The sequence below is a fragment of the Doryrhamphus excisus genome, linkage group LG21 (assembly GCF_037039965.1).
Source record: "Doryrhamphus excisus strain RoL-2023G ecotype Guam linkage group LG21, RoL_Dexc_Guam_v1.1, whole genome shotgun sequence".
Classification (NCBI taxonomy): Eukaryota; Metazoa; Chordata; class Actinopteri; order Syngnathiformes; family Syngnathidae; genus Doryrhamphus; species Doryrhamphus excisus.
Genome location: NC_136377.1, coordinates 6,060,767 through 6,083,200, shown reverse-complemented (window position 1 = coordinate 6,083,200; position 22,434 = coordinate 6,060,767). Strand labels below are relative to the sequence as shown.

Here is a 22,434-nt window from a genome sequence, read left to right as displayed (position 1 = left end):
AAATATGGTTATTTGCCCAAAAAAAGCGATACATCGAAAACCCACAAATTCATTCATTCATTTTCTACCGCTTTTCCTCACGAGGGTCGCGCCTATCTCAGCTGTCTTTGGGCGAGAGGCGGGGTACACCCTGGACTGGTCGCCAGCCAATCACAGGGCACATATAGACAAACAACCATTCACACTCACATTCATACCTATGGACAATTTGGAGTCACCAATAAACCTAGCATGTTTTTGGAATGTGGGAGGAAACCCACTCATGCATGGGGAGAACATGCAAACTCCACACAGAGATGGCCGAGGGTGGAATTGAACCCTGGTCTCCTAGCTGTGAGGTCTGCGTGCTAACCACTCTTCCACCGTGCCGCCCAAAACCCCCAAATTAAAATGTAAAAAGATGCTAAAAAAAAATCACGTTAACTGATCAAGTCACATTTTTTTTTTTCCAAGAATAAAACATCACGCCAGCGTGTGATGTGTGCTGCCAACAGGTCAGTGTTAATGAATGAACCTTGACTGTAGCCGTATCTAGCCTTTGCCCCAGACTGTAGAAAAATCCCATGGAGAGGAAGCCAGCAGGTTCATCCTTACCATCCTCCACCTTTGTCTGCTTTCACCCGGAGGATTAGTGCAAGGGGAAAATGCAGCATGCATGCTTGGAAAATGCAAATGAGAGCTAGTTAAGTGTGAAGAAGCTAATTTATTTCCCGTTTGGCACTGGGATTAAGACTTGAAGCTTTCTCCCGCCCCGCTCTGTCACAAGAATGGGGGTTGGGGTGCTGAATAGTGAAATAGAATAAAGCCGCTGACCTGTTATACAACATGATTCTTGTTGATTCTCATTTGCCTGTCAGTTTGAAATACATGTTGCACGTGATTGCGTTTGGGAAGTGATTATTAAAACGCCTCACTCAAAGCTGCGTGCTGATGACAACGCAGTTCCTTATGAACTTTAGCTCGCAATCATTAGAATTTTTTGGTGTGATTACCCCAAATTCTAAACTATTGGAATTATAGTCTGAAACACCTGAATATAAATCGCAGCAACCAAATTTAAAGACAAAAAAATGTCGCACTTAAAATATTGGATATTTACACAGAAACACACACTATAAACCTTGCAATTCACAGTGTTCCCAGCAACACTTGTTAACTGCATTGACTCATCGTAACTCATCATAGTTCGACACCTTCTGCGTTCCAAACAGTCCAAGCGGAAGCTGTAGCGTTTTTCCACTTACATAAACATACTTGAGATTTGTCAGATCAAAACAATTACTGCATAAGACTTCAAAACATGTGATATTAACTTACATTGTGGAAATACACTATACTTTCTGTTTTTGCACACTAATTGTGGGAACTGTAGTTCTTTACGCTATAAAATTAGCCGCATCATTGTTTAAACCGTAGGGTTCAAAGTGTGTGAAAAGCATATTAATTAATTAATTAAATACAGTGGAACCTTGGTTAGCATCATCAATCCCCTCAAGAATGTATGTAATGGTCATTTCTTTTAATTTACGCTTCACCGATTTCACACTTTTAGAAGTCCTTGAATGCACCATTGATACTATGAGAAGGTGTCAATTATATATGACTTCTATATCGTGGCTCCGATTCCATCAGATGTTTAACTTGAGTGAGAATTGATTGGTTTTCTTGTTGCCCACTATCATTTCGTCCTGTGTGTTCTGGTCCCCAGATGACGGGCACCACTCAGCAGAACAACAAGACCCCACAGGTCCACATCCCAGCAGCCTCTGCGGGAGGAAATACCTCTGTCAGTGTGACACTTGACCCCCAGGCGCAACTTGAGTCTGACAAAAGGGCCGTTTACAGGTAGGTCGCTACCCGCCAAGTGTAAAAACTTGTCTTTCCGAAAAATAGTTGTATAGTTATATCGGCAGCTGTGTAGAAAAACGAACCACACAGCAAAACAAAGAACTGAAAAATACCAAGCTCATCCCTCTAGTATGGACCTGATACAGATACTATCCAAGCCCTAATAGGCAGTTTTTAGTCAAATGAGAAGTGAAGTCCCCCCCCGGTCTGGTGCTGCCTGTTGCCGTAATGATGGCACCATAGACTATGTTGTGTCTGTTGGCCCTGCTCCTCAGGTCTCACCCACGGGTATCCGTCTGCTCAGTCTAAGGAGGTGTGGGCCCCTGCCTGCACGCCTGAGGCCAACCGCTGTAAAGTCCTTAGCAACTCCCCTGAGATACAAAGCATGCTTTGATGTGAGCGGCCATGTTTGGAGCACTTTTTTGGTTATGTTGGGAGACTGGACTTATCTTCTTTACTTCACCCACATGCACATGGAAGTGGGGGGGAGAAAGGGGATTTTGGCAGCCTCATAACATACATGGGAGGAGACCTTGGAGTATGACTGCCGCTCATGTCTTTCTACGATAATTTAATAGCCCCATTGTTTTTCATTAGCAGCTTGATTTGAGCGCCTGAAACAGCTGGGATCTGCGTATCCTGTTATGACTGGTGTAGGTCAATAGTTGGACCACATTGCAAAGAGTACAAACAACCAGATATAGATAAAGTTTAAAGCAATACTAGCAAGGGAGAAAACACAAAAACAATACAAGTAACAGAAAATGCAGCTGGAGAATCTAAGCACAAGTACTTGAAAGTAACAACACACGAGAAGGCACAACACAAGGTACTACTTGGACTGCGAGCGAGTGAGTCTCACAGCGTGGCTTATGAAGGCCTGAGGATTAATCGTTCTCAGGTGTGCACTGTTGGCCCCGCCCCTGGCAGGACCAACAGTTGCACTGCAACACGCGACAGACAGGTGGCAGCAGAGCAGCTCAAGCAGAACATAACATATCCAGTCTTTCATGCATACATCAGGACATTTAAAGTGGCCCTTTTTTTCTGTTGTTTATGTTGTGGTAGGGCTGCACGGTGGTGGAGTGGATCACATGCAGGCCACACAGCTAGGAGACCCGAGTTCGATTCAACCCTCGGCCATCTCTGTGTGGAGTTTGCATGTTCTCCCCGTGCATGCGTGGGATTTCGTAGGTTAATTGGCGACTCCAAATAGTCCATAGGTATGAATGTGAGTGTGAATGGTTGTTTGTCTATATGTGCCCTGTGATTGGCTGGCGACCAGTCCAGGGTGTAACCCGCCTCTCGCCCAAAGACAGCTGGGATAGGCTCCAGCACCCCCGCGACCCTCGTGAGGATAAGCGGTAGAAAATGAATGAATGAATTAATTAATGTTGTATATATTTGAGCTGCCACGCAAGCAAAAAATTGGTGAAAATGCTTGAAATGTATAATTTCACAAAAAGCTAGTTTTATATCTTTCTTTAGTCGGGAACTGATATTTTCCTGAAACTTACCTATGTTCTACTACTGATTACCAAAGAACGGAAAAAGGTAGAAATTAACTTTTTTTTTTGCTGGAAAATGTGAGTCTAATCTTTCTATTGGTAAATTCCATGTTTATATAGCTCTACAACCCAAGATACAATGTGCCTTGAAAAAATCATAAAAAATGTCCGATACTGCGAGGGCTGTTTTTTGAAAAATGCCTGCAACATGTCAGTGTTTTTTTTTTTTGCCCTGTCTGGTGTTTCATTTTATTTATACAAAGTACCGCGGACCAATAATAAGTCGCGAGCCGGCAATGGCCCCCAGGCCACACTTTGGACACCCATGCTTTAAGGTACGACTAAACAGACTAAACATTGTTCCTTGACTTTATCGGTTACGTCTTTTTGTCCTGCAGAGACATTAATTATGCAAAAAGGCCTCTCCAGCACTCAAATTTTATACAACTGCTATTACTCTCTAGTGCTCATATGGGGGTTTTGTTAAGATCACGACGTTGAGAATGAACATCACCGCCGTTTCCCTTTTAATTGTTTTGTTTGGTTTTCCCATTAATTGTTGGAATGCCAACTTTATGAGGAGATTTGCAGATTCTTCTCAGCCTCTCTTCGTACTTTATTATCAGCTACCGAGTAAATGTGTGATAGGGCAATTAGCCTAATGAGTTGTGGCATTTACTATAAAGATCCTTCTGGAGCGTCTGCATCCTATTAAAAAGGCGGCGAGCCTTTTGTTCCTGCTGTAGCAGATGTAACGCTGCACTGGGGACGCTTGTCTTGGCTTACAGATTGCAGACGTGGACTTAGTTGAAAGAAGTATTCTTAATATTTATACCTAAATTGAAATGTCCTTGAGATGCATTGAAATACATGCTTGATTTTTTTCCAGACACAGGCCAATGACGTGTTTGAATCAAACAATTTGTATATGTTGTATGTGACCAGCGGTGTTTTAATATGCGACATGGCTCAGGCGGTATAGCGCTCATTGGGACCATGTTGAATATCCTTGGCGAGGTGCTGAACCCCCAGTTGCGGCATTACTAGAGGTAAATGAGGTAACAGTGTCAAAGCTCTATGAATAAAATATATAAGTGAAAGCCCTTTTTTCCATTTACAAAGGGAGTGTAAGCCACAGGTTGGCATCTCTGACGCGCCATAAATTGACAGCGGGTCACCGTGTGGCGGTGTATCAAAGTATTTTTATGAGTTTTCTCACTGTTTGACTTCTTGCCAGATGAAAAAAAAAAGTCCAGTTTGTTGTTGTTGTAGTTGTTTTAACTTGGACAATTTAGCAATCTGTGTTATATTTTCCTGCAGTTGCCGGCAGCAGACATAAAAGAGAATCATTTACACTTCCCAGCTGTCATGTTGTGCCCTCTGGAAGGAATGACATTATATCTGTATATTTTTCCCACTGTTGCTATATGCAGAAAGCAGACGTTGTGTGTGTTTGTGTGTGTGTGTGTGTGAGTGTATATATATATATACAAGCCCGAGGAGTGTGTGAAAAAAGTGTTCCCGAAAGGTAAGGTTGTAGCACAGCCCAGCCATTGGCCAAAGTGGCAAGTTGAAGCCAGAGCTTGAAAACCTTCTACCGTTAACTCCAGTATCGCTCCCTCGCTATGTCATGGTTTTCCAAAAAAATTATTATACATACTAATCACTGTTTTGTGGTTGATGACGGCCTATTATTAGTAAAAAAAAAATATGTAAGTATAAAAGTTATATGTAGTATCCTGGACACTAGGCATCAGTAATGTTATGAGCCATGACGTTAGATTACATTACGTTTCACACAGCATGGAGAGAGCCATGGCTTAAATGGAGTGAAAAAAAGGTTCTCCTCTCATTCTGTGTGGAAGTGGTAAGTTTTAGACTTAGGTGCTGAAACCAATGCACAGAGTGAATCCTCCTGCCAATGAAGTTGTCATAATTATCGAGAATGAATTCACTTATTATCATCCCAGCATAACCCCGACTGTATGGACTGTAGGATAAGCGGCATAGAAAATATATGGATGGATGGATGACTCTAGGCAGGCAATTTGAATTAAGTGGGAGCAGGTAGTAACAGAAACACACTAAACAAGGCATGGAATGTGTACCATCACTGGTTCTTTTAACAGAAATCTTACAAAGGTTTATTCAGACAGAGCCCAATGTTCCTTCTGAGTGTGTGTGTGTGTGTGTGTGTGTAGCCTAGAGAAACAGGGGCCCTGTCGGGAGCAGACGCAGCAGGAACACACAACCACAAGCCAGGTTCTAATACGTGGGGGTACAGCAGGCCTGATTAGGCTGGAAAAAAACAGTGGGGAACCGCTCCAGCTCCCTCTCTCTCTCCCTCTCTCTCCAGTCCCCCCACAAACACGCACCTTGAAATCCCACCCCACAGATTTCTGCACTCACTTGGTGGCCTTTATGACTGGGTTGCTTTGATTCGAGCTTGTTTTCCTGCGCAGTTCCATGTTTTTTTCCAGTTTAGTAGTTTTCATTTGTTGGCAGAATACAACCGTTTTGGTGATAAAACAGGATAGTACATAAATAGCCCTTCTCAGTTGGTTCCTGCGTTGAATGTTAAGCCGCTTGCCGTGGCTCATAAAACCTTTTAAAACCAACCGGACCCCAGTAAGGAGGTGGGGGTGCGCACAGCTGCATTTGTGTTGCTATGGTAACTGCTATAGTATATACTACATCCACGTGATTTAAAAAAACGAAAGACAAATATGGAAAAGAAGTGAACTGTCTGATAGGAGCAAATGTCGGGAATAATTGCGGAAATCAAACTAAGCACCGTTTGACAGCTAACGCTGAGCAACAGCTTACAACAGCAGAAGTCGGCCCGTCATTCCTCGACTACTAAAACTCACCGACAGTACCATGGACGTGAAAATGAGAGGAGAAACTACATGAAATAAGAAACAAAGCCAGGCACTAAAGAAAAATCAATAAAAGAATAAATCCACCATGTATGAAGATTAAGTACCGCATATACGTATATGCATATAAGTCCAAAAGTTGCCTATATTGGGACAAGAACAAGATAAGCTTTCGTGGCGTGTAAAGGTGACTCTAGAGGTGTCTATTCTGGAACCAATAAACCGCGATGAACGAGTGACGACCATACACTAAAAGTCCACTTCCATCACATAACCTTCCATAACCTGATAACCACATGTACCGTGATGGGAAATGCTGATAAACCCAAAGACAAATAGCATCTTGTGCTATTTCGCTCGCGTCAACCAGATGCCACGTTCATCACCTTCATGTGTAAGTCATTACACAAACCCCGCTGGCCTTTGTTTTGGGCTTTTCGTTGGTGACCCAGTACGGTGCGAGGCCAGAGGCTGGTACACCGTGCTGACTCCACTCGCTGGCTGTCCTGTAAATCGCTGTTTTATGGCCCTTGTAATGATCCCCTTGCCAGCAATCTCCACTCTGTCGCACTGCAGATAGAACCCGCTGCTTGTGGCTGCTGACATGATGGTAGGGGGGGTGCGGGGGGGGGGTACGGCTCTGGATGGTTGGAAAAGATATTGTAGGCGACTGGAAAACACACATTACATGATGACGACCAGGCAGCGATGCGCACAGTGCCGTTCTATTCCCGCTAATGAAAATGCATGCCTTTTCATACCCCATCTACCTTAATCCTTACTTCTGTGCAAAGGTCATTTCAGTTGTTGAGGTTTTGTTTTTGTCTTGAAGGTAGAAGGTTCAAAAGTGCACACGTTTACAATACAATGTTCCTTTTCATTCCAATTTGATTTATGCATTGACAGGAATGAATGTGGTAAAGTCAATGAAACACCTTCATATATATAGCAATTAATCAATGAAATGTCCATCATTGACTTATACTCAAATAATAATGGAGATGTCATGCTAAAGTAGAAAAAGGGACAAGAGTAGCTACTGTGAGGTTACCCAGCATGCCTTGCGGGTTGAAGAGTTGTGCATGTACAGTATATTAGTTTGAAAGCTAAGCTAATCCAGCCTCACACAACACATAAAGTATCAAAAGTACTGGTACGCCGATGGATGATAATGTCGATGATTGATAGAACGGATGGAATCGGTGTCCCAGGCTTACGCTACAACCATGCTTCTGTCTGTGTGAGGTCGCTTGCTGTGGTAGGCGGCGTGCTGAATCGTGACTATGACAACACAATAATAACACATTTGAACAATATGATATGAATGCATGTTGCGGTAGCACCGCAGTTGATCATAATCTTAAGAATCTCATTTGCTTCCATTGAATAGACTAACTTGAATCGATATATTTGTTATCTTTTTTTTTTTTTTTTTTTAAATAGCACCAGAAATTGACATTGTCCTTAATTTTGGTGTTCATAAAATAGTCCATCCTAGCCACCCCTCTACCAGTAGACATTAAACAGACAAGGCAGAGACTCTTTACTCTGCATGCGACCCTCCTGCTTAGTATGCCAGCCACGTCTGGCTGAAGGAGCGACATTAAATTGGGATCAGGCAGATTAGAGTATAATATAGAGGACTATTAGAGGATGCAAATGAGAATCACAGGTTAGTCTGAGCAGGGGCCTAGCCATGCTAGTGGGGCCCTCTGCAGCACTGCACTGCATACACGGATTGTCATTAATAAGGGATATCTTTGTTTGTTGTTTTTGCAAAAATATCTAGGGACCATTTCCTCATATATAGTATGCATTAATCAACACAGGGGAAAAAAATCTAAATATTGGACAAATATTCCCTTACAAAAAGCACAATCACAGTGGATATGACAACAAATAGTAAGATGCAAAAGATGCAAGTGCCAGCATTCTGGTAAAAAAAAAAAAAAAGGTGAGAAACACGACTGAATTCAAGAAATAACTGTCCAGTGAGGTTCATTTGGTCTGGCATTCATACATTCGTCATTCGTTCTTTTTTACAGACGAGACCAATGGGCAGTCGAAACTGTCAGGCACAGTCTATAAAAAAAGAACTGTTAAGAATCAAGAAATAACTCAAAACAGGAAGATGTTGTCAGTGTGGTGTCACATCGCGTCTTTGGGACCATTAGTCTTCAGTGAAAGTAAACGTTAGAATTAAAACTATAAAAAACTATAAAAACGTGTATGTAAATCAAGGCAAAATTGTGGCCTAAATTTTTGACATTAACCAAAACAATACCCTAACCGGGGCGGATGCTAAAATACAATGTTTCTCTTATATTACATTCAATTCAAAGCCTGCTCTCATTCAAATGCCAGGATCCACTGTGTTATCTCAGCAGGATGATTTTTTTTAGTGGCATCTGTAAACATCAGAAAATGAAATGTTGGTCCCACACGTTCTACGAGCCAACATTTCGATTTAACGTATTGACTGTCAACAGGGCAACAACCTCTGACTGACTAAAAACTGGACATACATTGTGATGTATAAAATGCTGTACCTCTCTTTCTCTCTGTCCAGACACCCATTGTTCCCCCTGCTGGCATTGCTGTTTGAGAAATGTGAGCAGGCGACACAAGGATCTGAGTGCATCACGTCCGCCAGCTTTGATGTCGACATTGAAAACTTTGTACATCAGCAGGAGCGGGATCATAAACCCTTCTTCAGTGAAGATCCAGAATTAGACAACTTGGTGGGTAAATAAATGTAACAAATATGTCTCCAAATTGTCCATAGGTATGAATGTTAGTGTGAATGGTTGTTTGTCTATATGTGCCTTGTGATTGGCTGGCGACCAGTTCACGGTGAACCCCGCCTCTCGTGCGAAGACAGCTGGGATAAGCGGTATAGAAAATAGAGTATTAGACGAAACTCCACTTTTAACATAAACAGACACAATACAAGGACTAAACAGACAATTAACCCAGCATCTGTTTGTTTTCTGAGTACAGGCATCCCCCTCGGGGGGGGGGGGGGGGCACTCTTTGTTCTGCAGGGTGGGATTGTCACATTGGGGCAGAATGGTTGTGATGGAAGTGAGAGTTACTCGTCTGTCGTTATTAAGATCACTGAGTTTAATTAGCTGATTTATCTCTTTCCTCCTTGGCCCTAGCACTTTTCTGGCTGTTCTGTTGACCTTGAAAAACTAGAACTCAAATATAGCAAGGCAAAAAAGTGCAACGGGAGCAGAGCAAGATGTATTTATACATGTTTTTTTTTCAGTTTTAAGATGGAAAACCTTTTTTATAAGAACTCGGCCTGCAACTTTCCCATACAAATACAAGGCAGCACAATAACCAGGAAGTGAAAAGGCAATTGTAGTGTTGAAGAGATTACGCATTGAGGGGGATTTGTATGCATTCATTCATTCATTCATTCATTTTCTACGGCTTTTCCTCACAAGGGTCGCGGGGGTGCTTGAGCCTATCCCAGCTGTCTTCGGGCGAGAGGCGGGGTGTATGGATTCACACACGTGCAAACACGTCTCCCTTTTTCTCACATATTTTGCTGAAACTTATGTATGTTTTATTGCTAATATTACTAAAGAACGGAAGCGGGTAGAAACAAAATTTTTTTTCAGATGAGATTCACACCTTTGTTTTGGTATATAACTTGCCCTACAACACAATATTCTGTGTGCCTTGAAAAATCTGTCAAAATCATAAAAATGGACGATAGTTTTTAAAAATGTCTGGGATTGAATGAGTTCCTGTAAGATATAAAAATAGGCCCTGTTGGTGTAATGGTACACACTGCCGGTTCGATTCCCGGACCCAACCGCCAGCCATCGGAGTTGTCCAGATCAATAACATCATCAACAGCTCACAAGATTTACTTACCTGAAATTTTGCCTCTCGAACCCTCAGATGGTCAAAGCCATTCAAGTGTTGCGGATCCACCTGCTCGAGCTGGAGAAAGTCAACGAACTCTGTAAGGATTTCTGCAACCGCTACATCACGTGCCTGAAAACCAAGATGCACAGTGACAACCTTCTCCGGAACGACTTGGCGGGGCCGTACTCTCCGACACACACCAATCTCAGCATGCAGCAGGTCGGTTGCGTGTCGAGTCCTGTCCCAGTTGCATCTCTGTCTCTTACCTGTTAGACACAGCCTATGAAGATCTGCCGTGTCTTTGTCTGTGATCCCCCCCAAAGGAACTAATTCAGACCTCCTCTCCGTCCATGACGTCCGTGTCCAACTCCGTCAACTCTTCAGGGATTGTGGCACCCAGTGCAGGTCTGCAACAGGGCAATGTTTCCATGACGACCATAAACTCTCAAGTGGTATCGGGTGAGGATTTTGCACAAGCTCATTCAAACGAATGCGTGTGGTAATGATACACAGTCACATGTCCATAAAAATCTTCTGGCACTGCAGTCAATGTGATAAAAGTCAATGTAATAAAACTCAGTAAATTAGTTTTTTTATATCACATCATCTTAAAACTCGCATTGATGTGTTTTTACGGTGTTAATTGTGATGCTTTATTATCTGTTTATGCAATTGACACCCCTATAATTTCACTAGTGCCCGTTAAATTTACAAGTTAGTGACTGCACATTGATTTTTCTGTTAATTATTCATATTGTCGCTGTCCAATGAAAAGCTAACTCCGGGAATGAAATGAAAATAAATCCAATCATTTTAATATCTTTAAAATCTTTAATGAAGACAGACATGACATCCATAGTATTTAACTTTAACTGCAAAAATATTCAATTTATTAATATTGAATCCTACTTATGGTGCTCAGGTCGGGAACCAATTAACTCCGCGTGAACTTTATTGTAAACTTCAGCAGTAGGTACAATCATCATTACTCTGACTGGCCAGGCTCACTTAGTGTAATGTGTCACCCTTAAGCCATTCCTCCTGCAACCCGTGTTAACTAAGGAACCTTCACATTGCAATCACCTTTTCCACTTGCGGTTCTGGCCGTCCTAAATAAAAACAGGGCAGATTCCTCTTACACTCACAAATACGCAGTGCGCCTGAACGTTTCATCAGTGCACAGTGTGGCTTTAAAGTTAGATCATGTCTGTATTTTATGAACAAAGAAACTACCCCCACACACACATAATAAAGATGATTAAAGGACTCTCTGGACGGAATCTGTCTAAAGTGTCCCAAATCTAAAATAACCACTATGCATTCTTCACAGATACAAAGTTAGCTTGTATCTATTAATTTTGACTTTTTAATAATTACGACACGGCGGTCTAGTGGTTAGCGCGCAGACCTCACAGCTAGGAGACCGGGGTTCAATTCCACCCTCGGTCATCTCTGTGTGGAGTTTGCATGTTCTCCCCATGCATGCGTGGGTTTTCTCCGGGTACTCCGGTTTCCTCCCACATTCCAAAAACATGCTTGGCGACTCCAAATTGTCCATAGGTATGAATGTGAGTGTGAATGGTTGTTTGTCTATATGGGCCCTGTGATTGGCTGGCGACCAGTCCAGGGTGTACCCCGCCTCTCGCCTGAAGCCAGCTGGGATAGGCTCCAGCACGCCCCGCGACCCTCGTGAGGAAAAAGCGGTAGAAAATGAATGAATTACGACTTTCTGTCGATGTGTTGTCTGCAGACAAAGCTGCCGATGAAATGTCAACCAAAAAATTGCCGTACGCACATGCAATACATTTCAGCTGAATCCTCGATAATAAAAAAAAAAGAATACATTCCCAACCGCAAGCAGTGAAATGCGCAGATGTTGAAAACGAGCAAATTGGGAATGAAACACAATGGAGCTGTCAGGGTTCTCTGTACATGTGGTTTGGTGACAGCGGTAATTATCCTTCACGGGGTGCATAGCTGACAGACCCTTCGAATGTCAAACCTGTACAGTGAAATGTTAATCCCGCCCTCAGGAAATATCTTTTAACCTCAAATAAATCAATGTCGCAGTCTTTAATGGCTAGACGCGGAAAAAGCTCAAACAGACTGTGAAGGAAAGTGTCTCCATCAGGGCTAATTAACCCTGATTTCAGTCATTGTTTGTCTGCTGATTTTCATCACAGTCATTTCTTTTGTTAGGTGGGACGCTGTACCAGCCAGTCGCCATGGTGGCATCACAAGGCCAAGTGTTAACGCAGGCATTGCCACCAGGAACCATTCAGATCCAGAACTCACAGGTAAAAACACCATCACTGATGTTTCTTTGGTCCGGAATTAATGTTGCCACAGTTACACAGAATGTTAATGTTAAAAAATAGAATGCATACTCTCCACCATGGAGATGCATCTGTGTGGGGGTTTCACGTATAGCTTTTTGGGTAATAGTAGTCATGGTTACTTTCCTGATTATAAGTCGCTCCGTTGTATAAGTCGAAAAATGTGTCATGAAGAGAAAAAAACATGTCTAGAATCACAGCGAGCTTTTAATTTTTAGGAGTGTCATGGCGCCGCTCCTAACAACAACTCTAGAGCAGTTTTAAGCCATAAAAACGGCCATAAAAGCTGGGCATGTGGATTTGAATCGCAAAGGAGGAAGTGGAAGAACATGGAGGAGTGTAACATGCAGAAGGTCAGAAGGTTACACATTGTAGAGAAATTTTAAAGCAATTTGTGTTGTTTATGTTGTGGCATAGTTTGGCTAATGGGGCTGGTTTTCTCCCTTTTTTAGTCGGTAACTAATATTTTCCTGAAACTTACCTACGTTCTACTGCTGATGACCAAAGGAATAATGTAGAAACAAACTTTTTTCTTCTGACAGGAGTCATAATCTTTCTTTTGGTAGGTTCCATGTTTATATAGCCATAGCACACAGTAATTCTGTGTGCCATGAAAAGATCAGTCCAAATCGTTAAAAATGGCCAGTACTGAATGCTGTCTAAAATATGACATTTCTCCACACGGGTATCATATAATTATAGTTGCACATTACTTACAGACACATAAATTCAAATGCAGAATTAGAAAGCATTCCATCATTGCATCATTTCATTCTGCTAAAAGTCACTGACCAAAGTCTCCCATTTACTTTGATACTAATATCATCCAAGTAGACCTTGTACAAGCACTCAGAAATGCTATTTATTTAGTCTTTTTTTGGCAAGCCTCTCAAACCTAGAGTTTAATATGTTTCTGACCCAAAGTATGTCTGGATTTTAACTCTTCAAACACTTTATGAAAGACGATGACCTTCTGTTTTGTTTTGTTTTTTCCATAGTAAAGTGGGGTTCTCTTTATATTTCAAGTGTCATTACTCAAATTCAGTTACCATGGTGACACTCTGAGGTTGTTTCTGCCCTTGTCACTTGTCACAGACCCACGATCAATAATTGGTTGTCTGTTTCCGTGGTAACATTAACTAAACCCCAGCAATCCACGTGTATTTTTATTTTTTTTTTAACTTTACCGTTGTTACTCTCATAGGTAAATGTTGACTTGTCAGCTCTACTGGATAGCGAAGACAAGAAGTCAAGGAATAAGCGGGGTGTTCTTCCCAAACAAGCCACCAACATCATGCGCTCTTGGCTTTTTCAGCATCTTATGGTGAGGCAAAAAAAGGACAGCTTTATTTTGTGTTTAGAGCTGCAAATCCAAGTGACATGCAGTGACTCATGCCAAATGTTTTGTTCTACTTTTAGCATCCATACCCAACGGAGGATGAGAAAAGACAGATTGCAGCACAGACAAGCTTAACCCTTTTGCAAGTGAATAACTGGTAAGATATTTCAGTGGTCCGGACAGACCGGTCAGCTGCCTTGAATTCATTTAAAAACTGAACTAGTTACAGCATGCATGGTGGAAGGATGTGTCCAGTGTACCAAAGAAAAGGAACGCCATCACCATAGTGGGAATACGAGAGGGGAAATCCTCACCAATATTGGCTGGTCTTTGGGTCCCAACCACTCAACTGTTACAACCATCATTAAGTCATTCGATACCAAAGACGTTTACATGAACCCCAACGCCCGATCCCATTTTTCATGTTTGTGTGTGAAGGACAAAAAAAAAATGTGATGATGCAACTCTCCACTAATGCATTTCACTTCAGAGCAATTTTAAGCTGTAAAAATAGCATTTCATAAGAGCTTGGCAAAGATCATTGATAGAAAAAGGATGATGTGAGAACGTGCAGAAGATTACGCATTGCATGGAAATATTAAGGCATGCACACACTTCAATTCTTACCCACACTTCAGTATTTTGATATAAAACAACACATTTTTGTGTTATGTTGGTATAGTTAATATATTGTCACAAAGCAAAAAATATTTGTGTCAAAGTGTGTCAGGATATTTTCCTGAAACTTAGCAATGCTCTACTGCTGGAAAAAGGTAGACTGGAGTCAAATCTTACATGTTTAAGTAGACATAGAACACCATTTTCTGTGTACTTTGAAAGATCAGTCCAAAACATCTAAAATGGCCAATACTGAAGGGGTTGAATTATGTAAATTGGTTGGTTGATTGAATGATCAAGATTATTGAATGGTAGAGGGGTTGTTGGAAGGAGAAGAGGATGTGATCCTACCAGACAAGCCTGGTACAATATTTTAAGAAGGTAAAGGCCTGCAAAACAATGACTTGCCATGTGCTGCCATCTCCTGGTTGTATAAAGTATAAACTAGTAATTACAATGAGCACCTACTTCCAAATGTGCTTTCTTTCCAATATGCTGACTCCACATTTCGGTCACAAAACGTCCCAGCATCAGCCTTGTCCTTTGCCTGAATTTCAGGTTCATCAACGCTCGACGGCGTATCCTCCAACCCATGTTAGATGCCAGTAACCCTGACCCAGCTCCTAAAGCAAAGAAGATGAAGTCACAGCATCGTCCTACACAGCGTTTCTGGCCCGACTCTATTGTGGCCGGAGTTCTGCAGACACATCGATCTCAAATGGGAAACAACTCAGACAGTATGTATTACCATTCAATAAACAACACACATTTTTATCAATTTCTTACAGTCTGAATTTTTCATACCACCTAAAAAATGTACATAAAGTGTTTTTATTTGGTTGGCTGGAACATTAGTAGGAACAAAACATTAACTATTTTCATACTGTATGAATAATAATGAATATTATCAACAATGAAAATCCCAACTGTCCTCGAGCGAGAGGCGGGGTACACCCTGGACTGGTCGGCAGCCAATCACAGGGCACATATAGACAAACAACCATTCACACTCACATTCATACCTATGGACAATTTGGAGTTGCCAATTAACCTAGACTTTGTGCTAGTCCACATAAGTAATTTATTAGGTAATTAAAACCCTGAAGTATATTGAGGTTAAAATGGCAATTTACGCTCCTAGCCAGGCTAAGATGAAACAACACAAAAAAACAGATGACAAAATAAAATATGTGAAAATGGTCCACAGACAACTGGGATAGGCTCCAGTATACCAGTGACCCTAGTGAGGACAAGAGGCGTAGAAAATGGATCGATGGATGTGAATATGGTATTTTAAACAATAAAAAATGAAATAATGGTGGATATGCAACAAGCCAAGTCGAACACAGACATTTGTAATGTTTTTTTTTTTTACTATTAATTAATGTCATTAATGTCACATTTGTTATGTTAACCGTATGGTTCATAATACTAAATGGATTCTTTAACCGAAACAACCTAAGTTCGACACACTTTTTTGCCACAAAGGAAATAATCGAAACTGTCTCATTAGCATGTTTGCTAATGTGACACGTACGGCGAAGAAGTGCTGAATTGTAATATTTTACATCCTTTTCAAGCATTAGAATTGTTAAAATAGACATTTTTATGGTTCCACCAATTACTCGCGGAACAAAACTGCCATAAAGTATGTCGTATTTCTTGCAAGTTGATTCAAGCCGACTGTAAGGTATATTTCACGTAGATGCTTTCACGTCGCCGCCATATTGGCTGTATCAAGGCTGTGCAGTCAATGTACTTACTTTCATAAACCGCCTTTCGACAAAGACATTTTAGTTAGTTCTTCTCGTTAATCCCTTCACACGCGCACTAATTGGGGAAACAGGCACCAAAAACAATGTTCGACAGAGCAGCCTTGACACATACAATATCGTAGCAATCCACTCAATGCGTATGAAACCTTTCTTTATTCACAATTGACTGCAACAAGTGTAATCTTCCGGTCTCCTTGGCAACATTCGCGGTATTGGCTCAAACACTTCCTGTCAGCAGGTAAAGTCCGGTCTTCAAAGTAAAAGCACCCCAGCACAAATATAACACGGTTCCGCCCACACTGTACGTCACTTCGGTAATTAATGCGTTTAATTCAACTCCTTGCCTCACATGTTTTTACGGGTTGGTGAATGGTGAATAGTAATATTTTGCCACTTAATTACTTCACCTCATTCAACAATGTGGCCAGGGAATTAATGTTTCTTACCCTTTACATGAAAATATAAAAGCAACCACTAGGTGCCAGTGTTGGCTTTGTCGTAGCAATATGATTTAAGTCTATGGAGGAATATACCAGAGAGAGAGAGAGAGAGAGATAATGGAATCAGATAAAAGATGTGTAGTCATGTCATTAATTGATATTAACGCTCCCGCCTCTGACCAGACCCTCTCAGTCTGGACAGCCTCCAGTCACTGTCATCAGACTCAGCCACCCTCGCCATGCAGCAAGCCATGCTGGGAGCTGACGACTCCATGGACGGGACAGAAGAAGAGGACGACGAGGAAGAAGAAGAAGAGGAGGAGGAAGGAATGGAAGAAGAAGAGGAGGAGGAGGAAGACGAGGAGGATGGAGAGAACGAAAACAACAGGGGGAGTCCGATGCCCAGCGGTGGAGCGGGAAGGAGAGAGCTGAGCATGGAGCACAGAGAGGAACTGGAGTAGAGCGGCGCACGAACTTTGACCTCACTTGACTCCTTAATATGGCAAACGTCCCACTCAAACACAAGATGAATGGCGCTGCCCGCTGTACTCCATATGCATTGGAAGGAATCACATCTTATACAGTGTAGACAAAATATGGAACTACATCTAACACAATGATCCGAAAAATTACAGCAGATGTTATTAAAGCAAACGCAAAAAATAAAAATTGTCATTTGGTTTTACTATAATGGAAGGTAATGCAGGTTTTTAGCCCCACTTTTCAGTATAGGTTGGCATGTAAAGAAGTCAATGCTTTAAAGCAGGGGTGTCCAAAGTGCGGCTCCAGGGCCATATGCTTCACATAAAAGCACAAATGAGCAATATGCTGACATATATAACTTATGTTGAATTAGCCTTTCATTCAAAGTGGAAAATGACACCGTCACTCTTCTATGTTGTAATCCGGCAAAGTTAGCCAACCCACTCGGCACCGTTGCAAGTGGACTGTAACAGTGAAGAGAAACCGCAACATGAATCTACTGTACAGTCGTCCCTCGTTTATCGCGGTCGAAAAAAGTCACAATATTACCTTAATATTACCTTAACATAAGCCCACCCTTTTGATAGCTGTCTCAGGCAATTCCTGTAACAAAGTTATCGGGATATTATAAGAAAAAAATAATATTATCCTAATATTATGAGGTTTTTCTCATAGATTTATGACTTTATTCTCAAACAGGCATTGCTAGAGACCGCTATCAAAAGTGTGTGACCTTTGACAAAGGTAATATTGTGACTTTTTTCTTGAAAAATTTACGACCCATTTTTCCTGTAACGTTACAACTTTATTCTCATAAATGTATAACTTTGAGATTATTATTTCCCTTTTCCAATGTAGGCATAACACTCGGAGTGGGGTAAGAAGGACAAAGTAAGAAGCCAAAGATGTACCACTTCCACACGGATTGGGAGGACAATTTGTTTTTACTATCGTGTTGTGTTGGACACACCATGGCTGACTCCATGCAGTGTTAATATAATGCAATACAGTTTATTATTTTTATTTTATTTTATTTAAATAATGTAATACAGTTTAACTCCATGTCTCATCAATGTATCATTACTGACACCGAGTGACTTGAATCAATATATTTTTTTCATAAATAATAGGCCGTGGTCAACCATGAAACAGCCATAATTTATTAAGGGACTGAGGGATGACTGTACTGGTTTTAAGCTTAAATTAATAATAATAACATTGTAACACACTTGCTTTATTATGGTAATAACACAAAGCCCAGATGCAGGCTATTTTACATCTATAATGTATTAGGAAATATAAAAAAAAGTGTATTACCCCCCGACCCGTTCTTTGATATTTCAGGAGAAACATTTTGGAAACCCCTGCTTTATAAAATTGTGTCATTTTAAAGGTTTACACAACACACGCAGATACAATATGGACAACTATGTTTTGATTTTTGGGAAAGTACATATTGTTGCAATTGACAACAATATTAAGGTACGAAAAGTTACCACTCCATTTTTGTGAAGAAAGAACACAATGCTGATGATCATTTTTAGGGTCAGAGAGAGAGACATAATGTAAAAACCAAATTAAAAACCAAATCGAAAAAGCATCAAATATAGCTTAAACGTGAATTTGGATTTGATTGTGTGAAATAAGTCGTTAATCCATAAGCAAAATATGACTCACCAGGGTTGTCCACATCCCATTTAGTGCCAAAGAGCTCGATTTTGTGGTCACGTCACATTCTCCGAAGCCTCGTCTGAGTCGTTCCATCACAACAAAGTGTGCTGCTAATGCTTTTCTTCATGACTATGCTCCCAACTCCCTTGACATCATTCTCCAGCTCCTTTGGAAAGCATAAATTTAATAAACCTAGCATAAATGATGGAAACTAAATCTGCACAATTCTTGTTCATATTTGCTAAACGACTCCAAGGATCTCAACTCCCTTGACATCATTGTCCAGCTCCTTTCCTTGTAACTCTGGGTTGGTCCCTCACTTTTCTCTCAATTGGCCTTCTTCTTTTTAGGAGATTAGGAGATTAGGAGTACTTTTGTGAAGGGACAGGAGTCGTTTGTGTGTTTTATGGACACATCAAATACTAATTTCACTCAATCAAATACAAATTTTGTACATTTTTTCCCCCCAGATTTCTATTTTTACATTCTGTCTCGGTTTTAATAAACCTAGCATAAATGATGGAAACTGAATCTGCACAATTCTTGTTCATATTTGCCAAACGACTCCAAGGATCTCAACTCCCTTGACATCATTGTCCAGCTCCTTTCCTTGTAACTCTGGGTGGGTCCCTCACTTTTCTCTCAATTGGCCTTCTTTTTTTATTAGATTACGAGTACTTTTGTGAAGGAACAGGAGTCGTTTGTGTGTTTTATGGATACATCAAATACTAATTACACTAAATCAAATACAAATGTTGTTAATTTTTTTTCACAGATTTAAATTCTTACATTCTGTCTCTCGGTTTTAATAAACCTAGCATAAATGATGGAAACTAAATCTGCACAATTCTTGTTCATATTTGCGAAACGACTCCAAGGATCTCAACTCCCTTGACATCATTGTCCAGCTCCTTTGCTTGTAACTCTGGGTTGGTCCCTCATTTTTCTCTCAATTGGCCTTGTTTTTTTAGGAGATTACGAGTACTTTTGTGAAGGAACAGGAGTTGTTTGTGTGTTTTATGGACACATCAAATACTAATTTCACAAAATCAAATACAAATTTTGTTTTTTCCCCCAGATTTCTATTTTTACATTCTGTCTCGGTTTTAATAAACCTAGCATAAATGATGGAAACAAAATCTGCACAATTCTTGTTCATATCTGCTAGAAGAAGGCCAATTGAGAGAAACCAACCCAGAGTTACAAGGAAAGGAGCTGGACAATGATGTCAAGAGAGTTGAGATCCTTGGAGTCATTTAGCAGATATGAACAAGAATTGTGCAGATTTTGTTTCCATCATTTATGCTAGGTTTATTAAAACCGAGACAGAATGTAAAAATAGAAATCTGGGGGCAAAAAATTAACAAAATTTGTATTTGATTTAGTGAAATTAGTATTTGTTGTATACATAAAACACACAAATTTTGTAATTTTTTTTTCCACAGATTTCAATTTTTACATTTTGTCTCTCGGTTTTAATGACCCTAGCATAAATGATGGAAACTAAATCTGCACAGTTCTTGTTCATATCTGCTAAACGACTCCAAGGATCTCAGGTGGAAAAAAAATCCTTCCATAAGAAAACAACTAATGTCGCTTTGGGGTGGGTTGAAGGTTCACCTCCACGGCAGTGACAGCTCTTCCTTTCTGCATTTGGTCCTTTGAGATATGCTTGACTGTTTTTTTTTGTTTTGTTTTTTTTGTGATGTTAGACGTGTGGCGAATGCAGTCGGCCCCACTTCTCAAATTCGTCTCAACGACAGGACAGTCAAGGACTTGGGAATATCTGACCGATGAAGCCATCATCGTTTTACCGCTGACTTTTTAAAGGAGAAAAAAAAAATCATTTTAAGCAAGAAGAGAAACTGAACATTTTGAACAAACTGGGAAAGAATTTCCACTCTGTTTTGTACTCCGATGGGATTCCGAAACAACACACGTTATATTTAATGTTCCGAGTGGTGATTGTGAAGTTTCTTACTCATTATTTTTCTCCATTGCCTCTTTTTTTTTTTTTCAAAGATCGATCTTCCAGCACAAGTGAATATTTTTATTTCATTTGTACACTTATTGTCATTATCTACTGTGTTTCAATAGACCAATTTTAATAATTAAAATGTGTATTTGACTTTGTATTATGACACCTTTTGCAGGCACCGTTTTGAGGTAGTCTTCATTTTTTAAAGCGACATCTTAACATAACAAAAATTGTAACAATTGTTTAATTTAAACCCATAACTACTTTAATAGATGGGAATATTTTTGGAGTCAGAGCAAAGAAAACCTCTTTACATCCTTCTAAATATGATTTTTAACATTATTAGAGCCCACTAGACAGGAAGTAACACCCCTATAGTCACATTTTACACTCATATTACCCAATATAGGAAGCATGCACTTCCTGCAGTGAACTGATTATGTGATTATTGTTATAATTATTATTTTAATTTACATTTATTATTTTGTTTAAATTATTTTATTATTATTTCATTATTATGGCATATTATTTAAATTATTTAAATTATTTTATTAATAAAATTAACATGTACAATTAGCTTAAATCTGCATGAAAAAACTAATAATAATAAACCTCATGCACGGCGTTCATCCTTAGGTGCCTCATCAATGTAACATTACTGACACCTAGTGGCCAGTGTAGAATACTACATATAATCTTAATGCCTTATATTTGTTCTTTGGTTCATTAAGCTGCTTAATGCTTAATTTAGACCACAAAATGATACATTTTTGACTAATAATAAGCCATATTCAACCATGAAACAATCATTATTGATATTATTCATATATTTTTGAAATTTCGATTTTTGAGTCTTTTCCCTTCAGGGGTTGCCACAGCAAATCAATCTTCTCCATCCAACCCTCATGTCCTCCTTCACTACATCCATAAACCTCCTCTTTGGTTTTTCCTAAACGCAGCATCCTTCTACCAATATATTCACTATCTCTCCTGTGGACATGTCCCAACCATCTCAGGCCTCTAACATATAATGCCTCTCTGATGTAGTGATCCTATCCATCCTGGTCACTCCCCAATGAGAACCACAGCATCCTCATCTCTGTTTCTGCTTCCTGTGAAGCCGTGAAATACAAAGCACAAAGTGGAGAGGGACGGCTGTTTAAGTTGGACTTATATGTGTGACAAAAACTATGGTGTGTTCAAGGACAGCTGAAATAAAAAAAAAACATTATCTGTGGCGCATGAAGACAAGTTGTGATGACAAAAAAAAACCCAACCCAAAACGGGCTGAAAAGGTTTAAAAAATGTAGGAGCAGTAGCTGTCCCGGTGTCAAAAATAGTCTCACAAATGACAGAGCCGGAATAAACCACTTTAGCACACACACACACACACACACACACACACATAATTGCTGGGCCTGCTGTTCTGCACAGGAGGTCTGCTGAAGTCAGTGCCATCTGGGCGGCCGCATGCTCCCAAATGTCTTCCCTATAATTAGGCTCGGACCTAAACCGGCCCGGTTCCACCCAAATCCAGCCCCTCGTTCCCAGAAAGACTCCCTTGAATACATAAAGCACTTTTCCAATACTGTCACTGCTGCAAGCTGCAAGACATCAGGTAGGTGTGGACCCCCCCCCGAATATGATTGTGTTGACTGTCTCGGGATTCAACCGACT

General features: G+C 40.5%; 1 protein-coding gene across 1 annotated transcript in view; it reads left to right on the top strand.

Moving 5' to 3' along the window:
• Window positions 1-17,507, top strand: part of LOC131138128 (homeobox protein PKNOX2) — a 61,247-nt gene extending 43,740 nt beyond the window's left edge. The window contains exons 4-12 of the mRNA XM_078787755.1: window positions 1,709-1,845; window positions 8,805-8,976; window positions 10,151-10,336; window positions 10,441-10,576; window positions 12,317-12,414; window positions 13,658-13,777; window positions 13,873-13,949; window positions 14,969-15,147; window positions 16,809-17,507. Of these exons, the coding sequence (XP_078643881.1) occupies window positions 1,709-1,845; window positions 8,805-8,976; window positions 10,151-10,336; window positions 10,441-10,576; window positions 12,317-12,414; window positions 13,658-13,777; window positions 13,873-13,949; window positions 14,969-15,147; window positions 16,809-17,086 (1,383 nt within the window). The 3' untranslated portion in view covers window positions 17,087-17,507. The remainder of the gene's footprint in view (window positions 1-1,708; window positions 1,846-8,804; window positions 8,977-10,150; window positions 10,337-10,440; window positions 10,577-12,316; window positions 12,415-13,657; window positions 13,778-13,872; window positions 13,950-14,968; window positions 15,148-16,808) is intronic.
• Window positions 17,508-22,434: the final 4,927 nt, after the last annotated feature.